This window comes from Lemur catta, chromosome 1 (genome assembly GCF_020740605.2).
Source record: "Lemur catta isolate mLemCat1 chromosome 1, mLemCat1.pri, whole genome shotgun sequence".
Lineage (NCBI taxonomy): Eukaryota > Metazoa > Chordata > Mammalia > Primates > Lemuridae > Lemur > Lemur catta.
Window position 1 is genome coordinate 89,007,483 of NC_059128.1, and position 19,900 is coordinate 89,027,382.

General features: G+C 44.8%; 1 protein-coding gene across 2 annotated transcripts in view; it reads left to right on the top strand.

The window, feature by feature from the left end:
* LOC123623205 (myocardial zonula adherens protein) overlaps window positions 1-19,900 on the top strand; it is an 86,094-nt gene that overhangs the window by 21,387 nt on the left and 44,807 nt on the right. For both annotated transcript variants that reach the window (XM_045530077.1, XM_045530086.1), the window contains exons 3-8: window positions 4,220-4,375; window positions 7,816-7,908; window positions 11,274-11,387; window positions 14,446-14,598; window positions 16,861-16,986; window positions 17,994-18,122. In XM_045530077.1, the coding sequence (XP_045386033.1) occupies window positions 4,220-4,375; window positions 7,816-7,908; window positions 11,274-11,387; window positions 14,446-14,598; window positions 16,861-16,986; window positions 17,994-18,122 (771 nt within the window). The remainder of the gene's footprint in view (window positions 1-4,219; window positions 4,376-7,815; window positions 7,909-11,273; window positions 11,388-14,445; window positions 14,599-16,860; window positions 16,987-17,993; window positions 18,123-19,900) is intronic.

The window sequence follows — 19,900 nt, forward strand, 5'->3', positions numbered from 1 at the left end:
AATTTTCTTTTTATCCCATGCATTTATTAGCGCTTTTGTCTTCAAGGTGATTTTGCCTAGTATTGTTTCATGCTCGGGAGGCTTTCAGTAGGTTTGCTATACATTTTTAAAAATTTTATTTTTTCATGCCAAGCAGCATTAAATTTTAAAAAATTTAATTTTGGAGGGTTTCAAACATATATGAAATGAGACAGACTAGTATAAATGAGCCACTGACCCTTCCCCCTTCCCCAGCAGCCCTCAGCCCACGGCCAGTCCCGCCTGGTCTACACCCCCGTCTGCTTCCTCCACTCTGTGCAAAGATATAAATAGATGTCATGAATATTGCAGCATGTTTCTCTAAAAGATAAAGACTGTTTCTTAATATTACCACAATGCTATTATGCCTAAAAAAATTAAAATTTATCTTGTAGGGAGATATTTTAAGGGATATAAGAGGAGAAAAATTGAGTCACAAACACCTTACCCAGCATACCAGCTCTTTTCTTTTTTTCCCCATGTTCTCCAATTTTTGACCAAAAGCATACTGACATTTTGTCAAAGCGATAGCAGTCTCTGCTCCTTAGCAACTTTTCTGGGTATACATATTGTGATTGGGGTAAAGATCACCTCTCTGTTCCTCCATCTAAGAGGAACCGACGGTGTTCCCTTCAGCTGGACCATGTTTATGTACTCTGGGTAATTGCCCAGAGCCTCTTCCAACTTCTAAAGGCTCCCTATTCATTCAGCAAATAGGTATTGAGAAGCTTGTGTGTCAGTCGCTGCTAGATGGTGGTAATTATAGTGGAAAAGAAGATGAAGAAGGCCCTAGACCTGCTGGAACTCACAGTCGGTACGGAAGCAGCCTCACATACGTGAGGATACCAGCATTCACTCGGCTGTGGCTGGGGTGGGTGTCGTGGAGCAGTGTGAGAATAGACCAAGGAGCCCTGCCAGGGCCGAAGGGTCAGGGAAGGCATTCTGGAGGGAGGTGCCTTTCAGATTGGCCCCTAGAGGAACAGAAGGAAGGCAGAGAGTCAGGAGTGGGATAGGGGGTCAGGTGGGGATGTGGAGAAAAGCCCCCCATCCTGGGCCTGCCTCTTCCAAATGGCCCTGGGACCTGAGGGGCAGGCTCTCAGCTTCCCTACCCCTTGAGACTCTGAGATGCCACATGGAAATGTGGGTTCCAGTTCCGCTCCAACTCTTAGTTGTTTTGGGGGTGCTGTAGTCCAGGAAAGAGCTTCCGTTTGGAAAAACATTTGGAAAGCACTTGCAGGCTGCCACCTTGGAAGAACTAATAATATTTACATAGGGTTACTGTGAGGATTAAAGAAAATATAATTTATAATAAATATATAATGAAATAATATATAGTAAAATTGCTAGGCATACATCTTTTTCTTCTTTCTCACGGTAAGCGTGCCTTCCCTCTCCCTGTCATGGCCTGACAGCTCCGCAGGCTGCCTCAGGAGTCCTCTCCTCCTGGAGTGGCCCATGCCATGGCTGTGGCCCTGTTCCTGAGCAGAGTCCTGGGGCTGTGTCCTTTCCTAGGGCCTTTTATTTAGACCCTGACACATAAAAATGATCAATTCAAACATAATGCTTTTTTTTTTTTTTTTTTTGAGACAGAGTCTCACTCTGTTGCCCAGGCTAGAGTGCCGTGGCATCAGCCTAGCTCACAGCAACCTCAAACTCCTGGGCTCAGGTGATCCTCCTGCCTCAGCCTCCCGAGTAGCTGGGACTACAGGCATGTGCCACCATACCTGGCTAATTTTTTCTGTATATATTTTTAGCTGTCCAGATCATTTCTTTCTGTTTTTAGTAGAGACTGGATCTTGCTCTTGCTCAGGCTGGTCTCAAACTCTTGACCTGGAGCGATCCTCCCGCCTCGGCCTCCCAGAGTGCTAGGATTACAGGCATGAGCCACTGCACCTGGCTCAAACATAATGCTTTTTAAATTTTTTTTTTTTGCCAAAAAAAACCTGAAAAGGTACAAAAGAGCATAAAGGAAGAAATAGAGTCCCATTTTTACTGAGGAAACTGTGATGAAAGGTTTGGATTCTATCTTTTTAGATGTTTTACACACATAAACACAAACATTCTTAAAACAAAAAATGGGAATATGAAATTTATTATTTTTCACTTAATGCATTTTGGATAGCTTTCCATGGGCACAGCTTTTAGATCCAGGACCTCTCAGGCAGTGTTCCACAGACCCTCGTCCTTGCGTTGTTTGTGTTTTCCTCCCTCCGGGGTGGCCCTCATTGGCCTGCCAGGGCCAGGAGGCAGGATCCTCTGTCTCCAGCCACCTGAGTTTTCCTGTAAGCCAGACCACCCCTGAGAGTCTTTGCTTTGCAGAAATGCACGTCACCAAAGCCTTATGTCCTCCTCACCATCAGCTTGTTTTTCAGGAACTGGGTGGAGTCTGTGACTGAAAGAACACGCTTTTGTTTCCTGGTATGTGGGGAGTTTCAATGGAACCCTTCCTCTTCCTAGTTTTATTTCTAGTAAATTTGGGATAACTTAATGCCAGCTTGTCACCCTACGGAGAACCATTAACAGCTCAGTTACCCAGACTTACACACAAATTTCCGAGATAGCATCAGTGCCTGTGAAGCCCAGGGGTGAGGGACTCAGGTGGAAGCATTTACCAGAATCAAGTACAAAGTGTCACAGCCACTTGCATCTCGTGTTTTCCCAAGTATGTGCAGAAGGGTGGGAAGCAATGGATATTTTGTTTTCTCACTTTTTAAAAAGCTCGCATTGTAAAAAAAACAAAAACAAAAACAAAACAAAAAGCAATACAAAAGGGAAGAAAGAGAAAAGTGAAAGTCATCCCAATCCCAGAACCCCTGCACCACTGCACGGTCCCCTCCTGAGAGAGCCCTACTACCAATAATGGATCATGCATCTTTCTTGCCTTTCCTTTGATTTTACAGACCTTGAATGAATGTGATCATAGAGTGCTTACTGTTCTGCCTTAATGAATGATTTTAAAATACAAACACAGTTTTGTATGTCAACAAATACTTTGTGAACACATGGAAAGAATTGATGCAATGGTGGTTGAAAAGTTAGCTGGAGAGCGGTTACCATGATGGAACTGGGGCTTTTGTGCTGTGGCGTTGTTGAGATTCAGGGTCAGCCCCAGGGAAAGTTGGGAGAAGGCCAGTTTGCCTGTGAGGTCTCAGTCCTTGGTGTTGGTTTGTTCCTTGCCTCTGTCCCGTCGGTGTTGTGGAAGCCCCTGCTCTGGCCCCTGCATCGGATGTCACCTGTGGTGTGGGAGGTAGACCTACTGTCAGAACCCCAGAGCCAGGCTTGAGTCTAGCTGTGTGACTGCAAGCGAGTTACTTAACCTCTTCCAACCTCAGTTTTCTCAGCTATGAAGTGGAGAGGACAGTTGCTATGTCATAGAGTCCTTGTGAACATTAAATGTGCTTAGGAACATTTCCAGCTTATAGTAAATGCTCAACAAATCTTAATTTCCCGTTCGCCTGCTTCCTGAGTCTTCATTCTATAAAGGGCTATTAAGACTTGGACATGTTACCTTTTCTCAAGGGTATTTGCATTTAACAATGACCAAAGCTTTACCTAGAAGAATTAAGGGTTATTCAGCAAGAGCAGGGTGATTCTTTTGGGCTGAAGTCACACCACCTCTGCTTGGCTTTACAGAAATATGTCATGAATGGTCACAGCCGGTTGTGTGCTAACCCCACTTCCTTTTCTCAGAACTTGGCCACAGAGTCAGCCCTATCCTCAGAGGACAGTTTGGCTGCCAGATGACTGCCAACCTCCACCTTATGCATTTCGGGCCACGTGTTTAATGATGAGGTTGAAGCCACACAGAGGAACTGGTATAAGGGGAAAGACAGCATTACTAAGAGCATGAGAGTTCAAACACTGGCTCTTGTTGTCAGGGACAACATAAGTCCATCCTGCACCTTTGTGAGAATTAGGAAAGAGTGCCCCCTCTGGGAAGATGGGGCCGTGCACTACTAGGTCAGTGGACGGGGCCTTATAGAAATTAACGAGAGGTGCTCTTCCTCTAGGGTGAATGCAGCCCCGGCCTATGTCAGGTGTGACTTGGCTGAATTTCTGCGCGACTCTGTCCCCACTGCCAGGCACCCGGTGCTGGGCACAACTTGCATAATCACACCAGTGAGCCCATTATTACCAGTGAGCTGTTTTCAGGAGGCCTCAAGAGTTATTATGCTTTTTCTCTTTTCCTACCTTCTTTTAGCATGCTGACCCAAGCAAGGGAGAACCTACCAGGAAACTTCCTCAGGGTGTTGTTTATGGCGTGGTACGAAGATCAGATCAAAACCAGCACAAAGAAATGGTGGTGTACGGCTGGTCCACCAACCAGCTGAAAGAAGAGATGAACTACATCAAAGATGTGAGTCATTTAAGGATTTTTTTTTTCCTGGTTTATATTGTTCTTGTAGCATGTAAGAAGATGGAGTTGGAAGCATTGATGTCAGCATCATAAGGCATTTTGAAAGAATTCTACGCCTGTAATCCTAGCACTCCGGGAGGCCGAGGCAGGAGGGTCACTCGAGGTCAGGAGTTTGAGATCAGCCTGAGCAAGAGCGAGACCCCGTCTCTGCTAAAAATAGAAAGAAATTATCTGGCCAACTAAAAATATATATAGAAAAAATCAGCCGGGCATGGTGGTGCATGCCTGTAGTCCCAATTACTTGGGAGGCTGAGGCAGGAGGATTGCCTGAGCCCAGGAGTTTGAGGTTGCTGTGAGCTGGGCTGATGCCACAGTGCTGTAGCCTGGGCAACAGAGTGAGACTGTCTCAGAAATAAAGAAAAAAAAAGAAAGAAAGAAAGAATTCTTTGTGTTGCCATTTTAGATAGAAATATTGCTATGTATCTTCATGGTAAAGTTAAAATGTACAGACACAATTCTGCAAGGAGAGACAGGTTGAACGTCTACAGGATGGATGTTACTAAGCAGGTGTACCCAGGAGACCAATGGCTTCCTTCTTCCGGTACAGTACGGAGGCTCTTAAGTGGTTTTGCTTATTACACTAGACACACCTGTTGTAGAAGTTTGGACAACTGTATACATTTGGATGCTTTTGACTGCAAATAACAGAAAAGCCAACTCCAAAAGGAAATTTATCTCACATGGGGACAAGTTTAGAGGTGGGTGGGCTCCAGGCAGGACCCATCCAGGGTCTAGTTCTATCTCTCTATGTTTACATGTCTCGTTCGTCCTGCAGCCTCAGGCTCAAGGTGTCATCTGAAAATGTGACAATGTCTGGAGGAAGAAGAGAGGCCACCCACCTCTGGGTACTTTTCAGAGGCCCACTCTCCAGGACCACTAAATTGCCCTTATGTCTTTGTGGCCAGCACTGGTCCACTGGCCCAGTCCCGGCCCGGCCCTGGCCAGGGGAATGGGAAGGCTCTGGCTGGTTCAGGGCGGGAAGCCGGGTTGGAACAAATACTGCAAAGTCAACCGCAATAGGTGTCATTCAGCCAAACCAATCAGTGCCATTTCTTTGCATTCAATATTGTATTACTTATTTTTTAACTACATATTCTTTTGAGAGAATTGGGAAATATAAAAATATATGAAGGAGGACACAAAATCACCCATAATCTCTCCATTCAACCAGAACAGTTGTGAGCATTTTGGAGCATGGCTTTCTAATCTTTATCTATCCATCTCCATTTCTTTTTGTTCCACCCAGTGTCACCCTAGATTGTCTGAGGCCCCTGTTGCCCAAATCAGATTGATTAGATGACAGAGGAAATGGGGTGCCTTGACATTGACGGGCCCAGAACTCGGCCCTGTGGCTTGGAAGGTGCTTGTGAGAAGCAGAGGCCGTGTGGGGCAGGCCTGTGAAATCGCAGACCTTGCTTCAAGGCCCAGCTCTGTGCTTGGCCCAGCCTGTCACTTTGCCTTGTGTAGGCTTCAGTTTGCTCATGTGTAGATTGTGGGGACAGGGCTTAACTTCTAAGGTCAAAACCTCCAGCTCTGTGAGCCCTGTTTTAGTAACATTTGGTGGGCTTGTGGAGAATATGCAAAGCTACTCTGTCTTAGCTTTTGCGTGAGTTGTTAAAAGGAACATTTCTTACTGAATTTAGAAAATAATTAACGATTAGCAGAACATATGAAGAAAAGCCAGAAAAGCTATACACACAGACACACACACACAGACACACACACACAGACACACACACACAAAATGTGTGTGACAAACACCAGCCTCAAATCCTGGGTTATCCTATTTAGAGAGTTTCATTCCTGATTTCCCTGTTAAGAACAGCTCAGACATTCTAAGTTTCCTGTATTTTTCTCAAGAAAATGCTCAAACCTTCCTCATTTAAATGCACCAAACAGCATGGCATTGCTTTAGAGGTAACCCTTCTAAGCAGAGTACAAAGTTACAAATTGCTTAAGATAAAGATGGCAGGTTCAGGCCGATTGTGAGCCATGGATGACGTGTGCCAAAGTCACAGGGCTGGCTCTGACCTGGATTTGTCAACCTCCACTGGAGTCTGCAACTTAAAATTAATTTCCAGGTCCCTCCTTCTGTAGCTGTTTTCAAATCTATTCCTGACCTGATCATTCCTAAGTGTGTTTATCGGTTTGTCTGCCACCTCTCCCTTGGGATTGTCCCTCTGACCCTGTTGGCTTCCAGCCATGTTTGTCAGTGGGAGTGACACCCAGCTCAAGATTCTGCCCACTCACCCCCAGGGAGCGGCACAATTGCCAACTCAGGGCCACACACGAAAGCTACTCTGCTGGCCTAGAATGAAAGTTGTGGTTTTGGCTTCATTTTTCCGAAGTGTTTGTAGTTAATGGCAAGAAAGTAGCCTCTATCATTAGAATTCACCTGGGAAAGGCTTAGGGGAAGGCTTAGGGTCTTAACTCTCCCCTTCTCCCAAATCTCCATCAATATTCAGTCACTCCTAAAAAACATGCTTGCTATGCAAATGCACCTTCAAAATTGTCTCCTAGTACTGTCCCCTAAATTCTTGCATTCTAACCAAACTGCTGCCTTTAAGCCTTTCTAAAATAGAAACTCTGTCGTGTACCTGGAGAAAACTCCCTTGAGACTTTCTGTCCTATTGAGGATTCCAGAGCACTTTGTCTATTCTAGGGACACCAGAAGAAGAAAAGAGACAGGGACTGTTTGTAAGGTTTTTGTTTTGTTTTTAAAGTTTTCAAGGCCTTGTTATTCCTCTAATGTCACTATAGAGAAACTTGAACAGTTTGTGTGAACAAGTTTTTTTTTTTTTTTTTTGTTACAGTGAGTGCCTTGTATATTATCGATGATTATTGAGGAACTGACTTTCACATTTATGGGCTCTCCAGGCTCATATTTTCTTGCCTTACATTCCAGATATTTAATTGCTCTTTGGCAGTCAGAACAGAGATAGGGAAAATTAGAGGTTGTGTGTTGATTTTGCGGTCTTTTTACATGAGTTTGCAGAGTCAACTGGTTAAAAACTTTCTACTTGTAAAAATGTGTAATAGGAAAGAAACAAACCTTGCCCAAATGTGGTTTGAGAGTGATAGGTGAGTTTCAACAAATCTTTCTTTCTTCAGAGTTTATTATTTGGATACTTAATATTTATTAATAGTTATAGTCATATGTAATCATAACATGTATATATAAAATTATTATTTGGATAATTCCCTTGGTTTCTAAGCAGATGTCAGGGGTGTTCTTCTCCCTTAATTTCCTAAATGCCCTGTTCTTAAGATTTTTTTTTTTTGTGGGGCCCTTCTCTCCATAGGGTTCCTTAAAAGTTTTGAAAATCTTGCATGCAAATGTTAATAGCTTGATCTCTAACTAGCCTCTTTGTGGGCTGCAGGTGAGAGCCACTTTGGAAAAAGTGAGGAAGCGAATGTATGGAGACTATGATGACATGAGAAAGAAGATTCGAGAACTCACCAAGGAACTGTCAGTAAGTTAATATCTCAGTGACTCGGAAATATGGAGGCATGGTAGAGCTCAGAACTGTCTCTCAGCGGTGTTTTTAATAAATGGAATTGCATTTTAAATGAACTGAGGGAATTTTATCACAGAATGAAGTTTATTATTTAAAGGAAAATTTTTGTGGCAAGAATAATAATTTTTATATTTGAAGCACTGCCACGAAAGTCAGGAACGAGACAAGGAAGTCAGCTATCACCATTATTATTTATTGTTCCTGAGATGCTAGCCAGTGGAATTAAACAAGGGAAATAAATTTAAAGCTTTACAAAGGGGACAGGTAGATGTAAAACTATCAGTGTTGACAAACTATATTATATACCTGGAAAGCCCAAGTGAACCAATAAAAATAAAAACTACTATAAACAATAAAATAATTCTGTAAGGGCAGGGTATAAAATTAATATATATGAAGAGGTTTCCGTAGACAAACAAACAAAAAAACAGCTAGAAGAAAAACAGCAAAAAAAAATATTAAATATCTAGGAGTAAACTTTAACAAATGGAAAGACACATCGTGTTTAGAAAGGAAAATTCAGCATCATAAGATATCAATAAAATCCAAGTTAATGCACACATTTATATAACTCAATAAAAACACCAAAAATACCAATAAGATTTGGTTTTTATTTTGTTTTTTACAACTGGACTAGGTGATTCTTAAGTTATACAGAAAACAAAAAGAGCTAGGAAAATTCTGGGGAAAAAAGAGCATTGAGAGGGACTACCCCTATCAAATGTTAAAGTAAACTGAAAAAGCCTCAGAGATTAAAGCAGTATGGTATTGGAACATAAGCAGACAGATATCAGTGAAAAAAATTCCCGAAAAGTACCCTAGTGTATAAATGTAGCATCTCAAATAAAGGAGGAGAGTATATTTGTCTCAGTATATGTTGTTGGTACAACTTAAATGCTATTGGGACAGTCTCATACCTGGACAATCTCCAAATGGAGCAAAGATTTAAATGCTAAAAATGAAACTTAAAAATGTTAGTAAAAAATACGTATGAATTCATTTATACCTTTGGGGTAGAAAGGCCTTTTCTTATTATGACATAAAATCCCAAAACCATGAAAGACAAGGTTGATAATTTTGACTGCCTTAAAATGAAAAACTTTAGCTGGTAAAAGTATCCAACTCAAACTCAAATGACAGACTGGGAAAAATTATTTTCCTTTCTTATCGTAGATAATAGGCTAATTTTCTGAGTATTTAAAGAGCTCCTGTGCATCAAGAAAAGACCACAACTCATAAAAATAGGTGAAAGATTTGTAACAGGTAATTTATAGTAAAGGAAAGATGGAGAGCTTTTAAATGTATGATAAGATGTTCTGCCTCACTCACAGTAAGAGAAATGCAGATCAAAACCATCCTGAGATATAATTTTTATCTATTAGACTGGCCAAACTGCAGGAATGGTACAAGATACTGTCAACAGAGCCGTGGACAAACAGGCAGGTTGCTGATGGGAATGCAATTTTGTATTGCTCTTAGGGACAGCAACTTGGCAATATTTATCAAAACTACAGATGCCTAGATCCTTTGGCCCAGCAATTCTATTTCTAAGAATTTGTTCTACAGACAGACTCTCACATATGAGAAATAACATATGGATGAAATTATTTATCGCAGCATTGTTTGTAATAGTAAAAAGATTGGAAACTTAAAATGTCCCTCAAGAAGAAGGTAAAATAAATTGTATCTCCACAATAAAATACACACAGTTGTAAAAGAAATAAAAAGGTTAAGTAAGCCCTTTAAAAAGAGATACGGAAAGATTTCAAAGATACAGAGTAGGTGAAAAAAGCAAGATGCAGGAAAATATGTATAATTTGATACCATTTGTATAAAATGGACATAAAAACATATCAGGATTGTTCTGCACGTGCACAAAAAGTTGCTAAAAGGATAATCCGAAAAGTAATTAGCAGTGGTTCCTAATTGGGGGATGGAGTGGGCAGGATGGTAACCCAGCAGATGGGATAGGAGTGACAGGGTGTACTTTTTAAATCTTGGTACCATGTGAGTGCATTTCCTACTCAAAATTTTAAGAAAAATAACCTTCCTCTAGTTTAACCAAGCCAATGCTTGTGGACATTTAAAAAAATTTGTTATTAATAATCCTAAAGATAAAAGTCCATGTCTATATGACATAGCCTTTCGTAATAGCTAATATCTGTGGGAAAGAAGGGCAGTAACAATAGTCACACGTTAGGGTTCAGTTTATGGCTAGGCTGTGAGATTATCTGCTTAAGTAAGACCTACTGCCTTGATTATAGGAGTGGGGCGTATATAAACATACCTACCTAGTCCATTCTCACTGGCATGTGGGAGATTTGTGAAATTCTAACCTATTTATGGAAATTCACACTGTCATCCAGACACTAATGACTGTCATCATAGCCAACAGATTGGATTTGCAATAGGTGCATAAACAGGACTCTGCCCTTTGCTTTCCATCACCATCCCCTACGCACCCTCATTTTCTCATGCTAGAACTGTCCCAGGAACCCTGTCTGGTCTCCCTGCCTCCACTGTCTCTTTGTTCTCCAGGCCGTCCTACATACTGCAGCCAGATTAAGATTGCTAGATTCCTGCCACATAAACATGGCCCTAAACAAGAGCATGCCACGTGTTCCTGGTCCTGGCGTGCCCTTTCAGCTCTCTCCCACTCCCCAGGGTGCATGCCCTGCGCTGTCGTGCCAGGCTGCTTCCCGCAGCTCCCACAGGCTGCACAGGGCTCTACCGCTGAGCCTTCTTGACAACACTACCCCTAGTCCTACCTGTATCCAGCCTCTTGCTAAGGTCTAGGTCAAGACTGGCCTCTGATGAAGCTTCCACAAACGTCTTCAACACACACACCCAGTAAAGACAGCAATAGCAAGAGCAGCAACAAAACAACTCTTGAGAATTGGGTGAGCCCAAAGTCTATTTTTTGGTGAGCAGACAGAGCAAGATGGCAGGGGAAGTTATTCCAACTGGGTCCTAGTTCTATTATAGCTGTGTCACTTCTGAGCCATTTGTGAACAAATCACTTAATCTGTCTGATTCTGTTTCTTCCCTGGAAAGGCCAGTGTTCTGCCCCCTGCACAGTGCTGTTGCAAGGGCTAAGTGAGGCCCTGTGGGTGAACGGTGTAAATACTGTGCAAAGGAAGAGTGTTCTTGTCCTTCTACTGTCTGGGTCATGCAGATGTTGACTTTTAATTTAAAGCTTTACTTTCTATATTGTTGAAGTGGCTGTGGCTGCTATCAGGAGGAGGTTGCAGCCTAACTGAAGGTTGCTGCGGGTGTGTATGGACTGATTTTGTGTGACTGTCTCCTCAATCTCTGTCCAGGTTTCCCAGGCTCAGCAGGACTATCTAGAGAACCACGTCCAAGCCCAGTCGTCCGCCCTGGATGATTTTAATGCCATGAACTCAGCCTTGGCGTCAGATTCCATCGGACTGCAGGTACTCACCTGCTCACGGGTGGATGGGTCCCTCTGTTACAGCCCAGCCCAGCTTAGCCGAGTGTGGGCCCTGTCCCTTTGTAGAAGAGTAAGTCACAGAATGTCCTCAGCTCATTACTCAGAACCTTTTCAGCAGAGCCACAACAAAGACTGTGCCCAGAAGACGGTGAAGGCAGTTGAAGGAAGCACTTCCAAGCTGAGACTCTAAAGCTTTGTTTTTGCCCTTATTGAAATGGGGGTTTAGATCCTGCGTTCAGTGTGATGTCTCTGGTTCCACCAGATGCCAGGTGGTCCTCAGCATCAGTGCCCAAGCAGCACATCGGCCCCCTTCTCCCTCCAGCCCCAGTGTTACAGAAATTCAGCCAATCACGGAAAAGACAGACTTAACCAAAGTCAGTCTGTAGCCTTACATGCAAGTCATTCCCAAAGGCTTGTAAGCACTTTTTCTTAATTTAGAAATTATTTTGCATCAGAAAGAATCATGTGTATTCCAAAGAATGTCTTGTAGTAGCAAAGAGGAAAACAGGAAGACCCAGTCTCCTGCATTGGTGAAAATGTGTGTTGTCACCCACTTCAAGGGACTGTTCTTTTGATTAATTTGATTTGCTAGGAGCTAACCATTCAAATGCTTCCCACTCTAACTCTTCCAACCAAGTCCCCTTAACTTGCAGATGTTCAAAACAAAGCATTATATTCACTTGAAATAGCTTCCCTTGGCCTCACTTTCCAAACATAAGAACAATAGTTTCTGCCCCTCCTCCAACTTTACTTGGCTCTTATCTTTTTACCCTCCTCTTAAAAGTTCCACAAACGATTTGAATCCTTTCTGGTCCTATATAAATAATTTGCTAGGTAAACAAACACATTTTCATGTTGAGATTCTCCACGTCCCCTAGAGCCTAGTATTCTCTAACAGCAGCTGACAGGGCAGTGGTGACAACAGCAGAGCTGGGCCACTGTCCAAGAGTGGGCCGGGCGGGCCCCGTGTTTGGGTTTGCCTGGGATGCCCATTTCTGGTGGGGCCCCCCACCCTTTTCCTGGCTCTCTGTGGCATATGCCAGTTTCCCCCTGGCCTGCTGCCAAGGCCCGCTTTGGGCTTGGTTCACCCAGTAGCCTTTGTTTTCCCTTCCTCCTGTCATCAGGGGGCTTGCCAGCCTCCCCTCCCTTCCCTCGCAGACGTGGCCCCCTCCCAGCCAACCAGGAAGGGCTTTACCTCACCTGAGTACAGACTCCATTGCTATCTATATTATGTCTCTGGTTTTCCTTTCCAGAAAAAAATATTTGCAAGCATTTTCTGGCAATTCTTCTGATCTGGCATTGACCGCAGAGGTCAGCTGTTGGAAGAGTCAGCCCCAACCCAGGCTCCCTGACTGATGCCAGTGTCTCAGTCCTGGGCAGCCAGAGGAGCCTCATAACTATAAGATTAAACATTGTTACCAGAGCCCGGGGTGGGGGAGGAGCAAGGCACCATCTCACAGCAGGAAACCCAGCCCAGTCTGAAGGTAGATCAGGGTCCCAGCCCTTCCACTGGCCCATTCCACCCAGGAATCCCAGACCTGGGTTTTATTCCATAGAATGTCAGAGCTAGAAAGAGCTGTTGAGATGATCTCCATCCAGCTACTTTGTCTTATGGATAAACACACTGAGGCCAACAGAGAGAAGTGACATGAACAAGGTGCCTCTAGCTAGTGGCAGAGCCAGGATTAGAAGAGTCCTGGTCTCCTGGGCCAGAGTGTGGGGTTTTTTATAGATGTAAGAGTAGTGTTTGTCAAGCCAGTAGGCTTGCTGGAGGGAGTGATTGGACTCGGTGGTTTCTAAAGCCCTCTGAAGCTCAAATGTTCTGGGATTCCATGTTTCCAAATGTCTTCAGTATTTCCTTTAATATGTAATTACTGCTTTCAAAAATCCTTTTTCCTGATTTAAGTAAATTTAGGAGAAAGAGGTTCATTATTGTCCCACTTCTCAAGAGAGGTTTATTATTGTCCAAAATGGAGGTTGAGGAGTTGGGGAAGCTGCAGAGTCTAATCATCTAACAGGGAGGACAAAGGTGTTAGAAGCTGTGTCCGGCACTGGAGTTGCCTAGTCTTCTAATTTGAAGTTGTAGATGACTTGGGGAGGTGGTAGAAGGTTTCCCCTGCAACCCAGTGTCCAATGGTAGGAATTCTGTGGAAGCCATTTCTCCCTAAGAAGAGCTAACCAAGTAGAAACCAAAGTAGTAAATAGCAACATTATTAATTTAAACATTCTTGCTCCAGTGGGTGGCCTGGAGCAATAATCAACAGGCTTTTGACACTTGTCAGGCACTTGTCTAAGTCACCAAACTCTATTCCTTGGCACTTCTTTGTCACCACCCATCTCTGCCTGAGGGAGGAAGATGAAGCATTTGCAGGCATGGGTGTGACTTCAGCCATGCTGTCACTACCCTGGCAGGCAGTCTAGACGTACAGAAATGACGGCTCTTTTAAGAAAAATGGGAATATCTCCAGTCTATAAAGCTCAGATTTTGTTTTCTGATTTCATTGTGTGAATTTGGAAAATACAGAAAAAACAAAAAAGAAAATAAACGTCCATAATACAATCACATATTGAAAAGTATCACTTGGATTTCCTCCTAGTCTTTTTTTTTTATTATGTATAAACACATAATATTTGAACAAATGCTTATACATATTTTTCAAAATGGGATGTATTATGTGATACTTAGTATTTTCAAATCTGTTTTTTTCCCCCATGTGAAATGAAGTATTATGAGCACTTTTCCTTGGGAAGACTCCATTTTAATCCATTTCCACCCATCCTGAGCAGTGGCAAGTGGTGTTGACAACAGCGGTGGGGTGTTATGGCGGAGGCTGGCTGTCGCCCCAAGCTGCAGGGGGACAGACCTCCTGACCACGGTGGGAGGCCCGCAGCCCCTCACACAGCAGGGTCCCAGGCTGGCAGCTGCTGTGGCCTGACATCTACCCCGGTGGTTAGTGTTAATGGGATGTCCCAGTGCCTGGCTCTGGCCATGACTTTTCATACCACGAGATCTGGTTTTGTTTTTATTTTCATCCAAACAGAAAACCCTCGTGGATGTGACTTTGGAAAACAGCAACATTAAAGATCAAATCAGAAATTTGCAGCAGACCTACGAAGCATCCATGGCCAAGCTGCGGGAGAAGCAGAGGCAGCTAGAGGTGGCTCAGACTGAAAACCAGCTTCTGAAAATGAAGGTAGAGTATGTGAGCTCAGATTTCCTACTGGCCTTTCTCTTCTCTCCTTCTCTCTCTCCTCCCATCTTCAATGCTTCTGTTTCCTGTTCTCCGTTCTCTTCTTGTGGCCAACTCCATCGGGCTTGGCTCGAAGGCACTGAGGAGGTGTCTGTGTTCACAGTCGTCTGTCCGGATTGCTGGCGCTCCAGAAATGCCCCCAGTGGGCACTCCTGCCCTGGGACCCAGTGGCCTCAAGGGCTGCTGAGACCGTCACATGGCAGTACCATTGCGTGCCTGAGAAGGTGGTTGGGATGCCCACAGGTCTGGGAATTCAGAAGCTTTGGAGATCTCTCCCTTCCTGTTTAGATTTTCTTTGAGGTCCCAAGGCATATTGTTCCGTGGTCCTTGGGCTCTGGCCCCTTCTCGTGGAGAAAAGTGAGGGTGCCTAAGGATTCTGGGGGTGTTCCTCTTGCCTCCCCGGCTGTGTGTATTCCTTAGCTGGAGGCATTACTGCCCCTCCCAAATGTGAAACATGCGTAGGCTTTTTACCCAGTGGCAGGAGCAAACCCGTAAATGGCTCATAGAAGGCACTCAATAAACTATATCCTGAACGGATTCATTTTTATAAGTGTGTGGTTTTAAATTGTGTTCAGCACAGGCTTAGCCTATCTTATGGGTAGTGTAACCACATAATTTATTGCTTAACCTGGAACATGTTAGAGTGTGAAAAGTGGTGCTATTAATAATTAGTTAGGGAAACCAGCTAGGAAGTATGGTCCCCTCCCTGTGGGCTGCCTGAGGTGGGGCTGGATGATGTGGTGGCGCTGCCACAGGGCACGGCCTCGTCTCTGTATCGCCAGCCTTGGGGATCTGCTGGCACAGTCCGCTTGGCCTGGCACAGCCATCCTGGGAAGCTGTGGAGTAGATCATCTCCCCTTTATGTTGACTTTGAATGGGGCAGCTCTTCTCTTTACTATGTCGTATGTTGTATTTCTGAGTAAGAATTACTTTGCAAAAAAAGTTTGTTGTTGAAAAAGTCTGAAATTACTGACTTAAGTCTTTCTTTTTTTTTCCGGCTTAGGAGCTTTTATCCAATCATCCATTGCACAAGTATTTATTGAGTGTCTGTTACATGTGTCTGTCCTGTTCATTCCTGTTTGTTCCAGAGGTGGCGTGCCATCAGGCATCTGGGGACATCATTAGGTTGTTTCCAGGCCTTTAAGTCCAGCTGACAGTTGCCTGTGTTAGAGACTGATGCTTGTTTTTATCCTGACCAGTAGAGTTAAAGAGGTTTTCCCCTACTCTTCCTCTTATTTTAGGCCCCAAATAAAAAAAGAGTCCCAGGGACTCAGGGTATTTCACATGACCTGGATGCAGAGTGGACAGGCCTCCGGGGACAGAGCCCTGTGGAGCAGTCTGTGGGCACAGTGGACATCGAGTCCAGGGTACACTGGGTCTGTCTCAGCTAATGACAGCCTCTGCTCAGGATTTTTCACTGGGGACTGCTTGGTGCCAACACTTGCCCAGTGCTGATAAGGGAGAATTAAAGGGCATCAGGAGAGATTTCTCACACCTTGATGTAAACATCATGTAACCTATTAAGGTTGAACAACACCTCTCGTATCCAGAGGTTAGGTAGCCAACAAACCCAGCCCTTTAGAACAATCAATAATGTGGAAGGAAGGGACAAGAGCAAACCTTCAGCAGTGTAAAGTCAATGGCACGAAGTCCGCATGTGGGGACGTGGCCTGGGCCAAGAGGAAACACCAGCCACCACCATCCTAGGCCCTGCCCGCCCACAGCTCCACTGACTTCTCACCTCCTAAGCTGGGCCTGCTCTAGCCACTGGGAATGTCCACTTAGTGTTCCCCAAGCTCGGTTGGAGTGTTTCCAGTGGCAGCATTTAGGAAAACACAAAGGCATGGAAAGGATTTCTTATTTGAGCTTGACTGAGGTCTTACCTAGAGACTGGCTTGGCCAGTGCAGTGAAGGGGCCTGTTTAGGGAAGGAAGTTTCCACCCTCTGAAAAATTCACCCATATGAAGAGCCTTTGTCCTGGTGATGCCACATGAATCAGTGCAAACGCCACTTTTTATTTTTCTGTTGCTCTGCTCACCCCTCTTCCTGCTATCTTTTCCTATAAGTTCCTGCTTCTCTCTGCTACAGAACCGGGTTGGTGGGTTTCCCACCTCTGAGAGTCCACACGTGATATGTACAGAGCAGAAGCGGCTGATTCTCCTGGAACCTGCAAACGCTGTAGCTCTGAAGTGAGTCTCTTTGCAGGTGGAATCGTCCCAAGAAGCCAATGCCGAGGTGATGAGAGAGATGACCAAAAAGCTGTACAGCCAGTATGAAGAGAAGCTGCAGGAGGAGCAACGGAAGCACAGTGCGGAGAAGGAGGCTCTTCTGGTGTGTATGTTGTAGCTGCCAATGTAAGTTAGCCAGGAGCCCTTGGTTCGTTATTGCTGGTGAGGTTTAAATAGTAGAGTTTTTGCTTAAAGGTGAGTTAGTGGGCTCCAGTGTGGGTCTCCCTGCCTTCATTCGACCCCCTCCCTGCTCAGAAGAGCCCACGATCTCTGTGTCTAAATACGCACCTTTCTACAGCCCATCTGACCATTGGCCAGCGTCCACGCAGATCCTGGGCTTGCCTGCACCTCTGCCCTTCCTCTCTCCATTTGCCCCTTTCTCCCTGAAATTTCCTCCTCGCCTGTCCTTGATCCTAGCTAAACTCCCTGAAAGCCATGACAATGCCATCCTCTCCATGCATGAAGTCTCTCCCATCCACACAGCCAGAAGTGTCCTCCATCCTTGGGAAGCTCACTCTCTCCCTCTGCTCCTTGCTGTGGAATTCTCTTATGCCTGTCATGAGAGCTGGACGGTGTGTCTCACCTCTTGGTTTCTCTAGGACAGAGTAAGTTCCTTGACAGCAGGGACTCCGTGTATGGCTCACCTGTGTGCTTAAAAGCTAATAAATATATACGTGCTGAGTGAGTGGCTGGGTTTTCTCCTTTGGAGAGAGCTGGTGCAGTGCAGTATGGAAGAAAGATCTGGGGATTCTGGATTCCATTCCAGATCTGGCCCTAATCCCCTTATGGCAAATGGAATGACACTCTGAGTGTCAACTCAATGTTATTTAAACACTCGCAGACTCTTTTGACTCCTTTTATACATAAGGGCTCAAGGAAAAAAAGTAGAAATAGTAACAAAGTCCATTAAAAAGCCACAGGCTATGTCTTTATACATAGGTGAGAACTAGAATCATGAAAGTTGGGTCCAGGATCCGTGAGACATGTACAGGTCCCACGGTCATGCTTTTAAAGAGAAATCATGATTTTGCAAGGCCAGTGCTGCCTGGACCCTGGTGAGTAGCCTAGGCACCCCATGCCTGCACTGAGGAGAGGGTGCTTCTTTTGCAGGAAGAAACCAATAATTTTCTCAAAGCCATTGAAGAAGCCAATAAAAAGATGCAGGCGGCAGAGATCAGCCTTGAGGAGAAAGACCAGAGGATCGGGGAGCTGGACAGGCTGATTGAGCGCATGGAGAAGGTAAGACACAGTCTCGGGCCCGTTGCCCACTTGCCCACTACCCTGCTGCCCACGTGCCTCTCAGCCCTGTCTGAAGATACGAGACGCCCTCGACACTGATCCCTTTCCTCCCTCCAACTTGTGATTTAAAAAAAAGAAAAGACAAAACTACAAAATAAAGTATAAGGAAGTTCAACAGAGTTCTAATTTTTGGTAGAATTATTGTGGTGTTCTACCAATTTGGGAGTCACTATTTGGTAACTATTGTGATGCCTTTTCAAAAATATTACATAAGAAATTCTATGCAAATATATTAATATTTTAGCAGCCCTGCTTTGCTGGTGTCCCAGACACGAACTTAGTTTCCCCCTTGAGTAATCAAGCCCTATTTAGATGTTACATCAGCACCCCAACCCTGTTGTTTCTGGGGCATGTGTCTCAAGGGTTGGATGTTTTTCTGACATGCCAGGGACATGGAGGAGTGAGGAGCCCCCATTTCTCTGGGCGTGTGGTCAGCAGGCTGGTGGGTGGCGTGGGGGCACCTGTGGAAGACAGGAGCTCAGCTGAGATCATGAAGCCAGGCCAGAAAGAGGGAAGGGGCTGGAAGTTAGGCAGGAAGTGGAGACAAGGGGGGAAGTGATGGGAGAGAAGAAAGGAAAGGAAGGGAAGGAAGAGAATGAATGGGTGACCTTTAGCAGGTGACAGCTGACTTCTGGGGGAGGGCCCAGGAGTTTGGGGCCCCAAGGCTATGGCTACTTTCTGGAAAATGACTCTAACTGCATATGAGTTTATAGAGAATGGTGACCTGCCCAACTGTGATGTTATTAGCACCCCGTAACTCATTCTGGGTGTGAGAATCTCCACCCTGATGGTGGAGATGGGGGATGACAATGTGAGCAAAGTCCCTGTCTGGGCTTCCGTGCGATTCTGAGAAGAGGTCTCCTTATCCTGTCATGTCTGCAATATGGACTCCTCTGAAGTCCTCTGACAAGGCAAGGTGTCACCAGAGTGGGAACTGCATTAAATTCAATGCTTTGAAGCTTCAGAGCTCACCAGGGGCTCCTTTTTAGCTAATATTTTTATCTGAGAGAGACTTGAGCAAACTAAAGAGTCATTTACAATCTTACCTCTACCCCTTGGGAAAACAGAACCCCATATTTTCTTTTTTTTTTTTGAGACAGAGTCTCGCTCTGTTGCCCGGGCTAGAGTGAGTGCCGTGGCGTCAGCCTAGCTCACAGCAACCTCAAACTCCTGGGCTCAAGCGATCCTACTGCCTCAAGCCTCCCCAGTAGCTGGGACTACAGGCATGTGCCACCATGCCCGGCTAATTTTTTTCTATATATATTTTTTAGCTGTCCAAATCATTGCTTTCTATTTTTAGTAGAGACGGGGTCTCGCTCTTGCTCAGGCTGCTCTCGAACTCCTGACCTTGAGCGATCCTCCCGCCTCGGCCTCCCAGAGTGCTAGGATTGCAGGTGTGAGCCACCGCGCCGGGCCCCCATCTTTTTTTGAAGAGTAGATTATTGGCTCACTTAGGACTAACATTAGTATTGACTAGCGTGGGTAGTGGTGAAGATTGGGCAACGAGGGAGCTTTCTAGAACTTGGATGAGCTTTCTCCCGCTTTACTGTTCCCCTGCAACAGCAGAGGATGCTGGTTAACTCAAATGCTAGGTGACAGACGCTAGGTGACAGATATTCCTGTGGCATAAAGAAGCAAAGTGAGCAGGTAGCGCGGGGGAGGTGGCTTGGGCACAAAGCGTGTAGTGGTTACGAACATAGTGTTTAGAATCAGGCAGA